A 2361-nucleotide genomic window follows, 5' to 3' on the forward strand; every position below is an offset into this window, starting at 1 on the left:
CCGGGATCCACCTGTTATCCCATCCCGAGAGCCGGCTGTTATCCCATCCCACCCCGGGATCCACCTGTTATCCCATCCCGAGAGCCGGCTGTTATCCCATCCCACCCCGGGATCCACCTGTTATCCCATCCCGAGAGCCGACTGTTATCCCATCCTGAGATCTACCCATTATCCCATCCCAACCCGAGATCCACCTGTTATCCCACTCCATCCTGAGATCCACCTGTTATCCCACCCCATCCCAAGATCCACCTCTTATCCCACTCCATCCCAAAATCCACCTGTTATCCCACCCCATCCCGAGATCCGTCTGTTATCCCACCCCATCCCACCCTCCTAGGCTGGAGATCCATCTGTTTTCCCACCCCATCCCGAGAGCCGACTGTTATCCCATCCTGAGATCTACCCATTATCCCATCCCAACCCGAGATCCACCTGTTATCCCACTCCATCCTGAGATCCACCTGTTATCCCACCCTATCCCAAGATCCACCTGTTATACCATCCCATTGCATCCCAAGATCCATCTGTTATCCCACCCCATCCCACCCTCCAGGTTTGGAAATCCACCTGTTATCCCACCCCATCCCAAAATCCACCTGTTATCCCACCCCATCCCGAGATCCACCTGTTATCCCACCCCATCCCGAGATCCGTCTGTTATCCCACCCCATCCCACTCTCCAGGCCTGGAGCCCCTCTGGATCCATGGTCAGCCCTTCCTTTCCCTCCAGGGAACAAATCCTTCCCTCCAGGACAGTTTGGAGCCACCAGGACTCGTGGGAAGTGCCCCTGGATGCCTCCGGATCCTTGATGCCCCTTCCCACCCCAATCTCGTCGTGATTCCATGATTCCGTGACCCTGGAGAAGGGAACTCCCCAATCCCACCCTCCTCCTGCTCCTGCAGCTTCTCCAACCCCCCCTTCCACCCCTTGGGGTCTGACGTTCATCCCTGCCCAAAATCCCGGGAGAAAAGCAGGGGGTTGGCTCTGGGGGAGCCCCGGGAGCCGGGAAAGGGAGATCCCTCATTCCCTGGCTGGACGGGCACCCGGAAAAGGCCTCTCCGGGTGGATGGGCACCTGGAAAAGGCCTCTCCGGGTGGATGGGCACCTGGAAAAGGCCTCTCCGGGTGGATGGGCACCTGGAAAAGGCCTCTCCGGGCGCGGGTCCAGGCCACTCACCCAAGCCCTGGAGATCCTCCTGGATGGAGAGCAGCTTCTCCTCGTAGAAGGTCTGGGCCGAGCTGATCCGGCTGGAGATGGAATCCACCCTCCGGAACGCTGCGGGGGGAATGGGACAGTCAGGAGAGGTGGGAATGCCCGGGAATACCGTCCTGCTCCACACCTTCCCTCCCGCCTGGCACAGAGGGTGTCCAGGGATGGCTGAGCCAGGCTGGGATGGGCATCCCCAGGCGCTTCCAGGTCTGGGATTTGCCTGAACATCTCCAAAATTCCACCCCTGAGGAACACCTTGGCCCTCTGCTCCGTCTGGGAAGCACTTGGGAAGCACCTGGGATGGGATGGGATGGGATGGGATGGGATGGGATGGGATCCAACCTCCAGGCTCTGAGGTGGTTCCTGAGATCCAGAGGGATCCCGGTGTCACACACCCAGGGTGATCCCACCAGAATTCCAGCTGCTCCCCTCCACACCTGGGAGATTCTGGGGAGTCAGGAGAGGTGGGAATGCCCGGGAATACCATCCTGCTCCACACCTTTCCTCCCAGGAAGGCACTTAAGCTGTCCAGGGATCAGTGAGCCAGGCTGGGATGGGCATCCCCGGAAGCTCCCAGGTCTGGGATTTGCCAAAGTATCTCCGAGATTCCACCCCTGAGGAGCACCTTGTCCCTCTGCTCCGCCTGGGAAGCACCTGGAACGTGTCGGGATCCAACCCCCGGGCTCTGGGTCGGTTCCTGATGCTCCCATGCGGGTAACACCCCCACCTCCCCCCTTCCTGAGGCATCTCCACCCCCAGGGCGCTCCCAGCGGAATTCCAGCCGCTCCCCTCCACCCCGGGATGCCTCAATCCCCCCCCAAATTCCCAGCCCAGCATTCCCAGCCCTTTCCCGGCTCACCCAGCGCTCCCAGCACGGCCACGGCCAGCGACAGGAGCAGGGCCAGGGTGTAGAGGCCGCGCAGGGCGCTCCGCAGGGACGGGGACGGGGACAGCGACAGCCTCCTCCGAGCCCTTCCTGCGGGAACAGAGGGACGGATCAGGCCCTGCCGGCCCCTCTTCCCGCCCCCCGGAATTCCTTACCCCTGGATCCGCGGCTGGAGGTGGAATCCACCATCGCCAGCTCCTCGCGCTCGCCTCCCGCCGGGTCGTGTCCTGGAAGGGGACACGGAGCGGCCTCAGCTCCCCCC

At 62.0% G+C, this 2361-nt stretch overlaps 1 protein-coding gene across 1 annotated transcript in view; it reads right to left on the reverse strand.

Annotated features, from left to right (window-relative positions):
- Positions 1–2304, reverse strand: part of SCARA3 (scavenger receptor class A member 3) — a 15331-nt gene extending 13027 nt beyond the window's left edge. The window contains exons 1-3 of the mRNA XM_017839433.1: positions 2255–2304; positions 2073–2189; positions 1181–1279 (exon numbers count right to left, since the gene is read on the reverse strand). Of these exons, the coding sequence (XP_017694922.1) occupies positions 1181–1279; positions 2073–2189; positions 2255–2288 (250 nt within the window). The 5' untranslated portion in view covers positions 2289–2304. The remainder of the gene's footprint in view (positions 1–1180; positions 1280–2072; positions 2190–2254) is intronic.
- Between the last annotated feature and the right edge of the window lie 57 nt (positions 2305–2361).

The sequence above is a fragment of the Lepidothrix coronata genome, unplaced genomic scaffold (genome assembly GCF_001604755.1).
Source record: "Lepidothrix coronata isolate B3197 unplaced genomic scaffold, Lepidothrix_coronata-1.0 Scaffold412, whole genome shotgun sequence".
Classification (NCBI taxonomy): domain Eukaryota; kingdom Metazoa; phylum Chordata; class Aves; order Passeriformes; family Pipridae; genus Lepidothrix; species Lepidothrix coronata.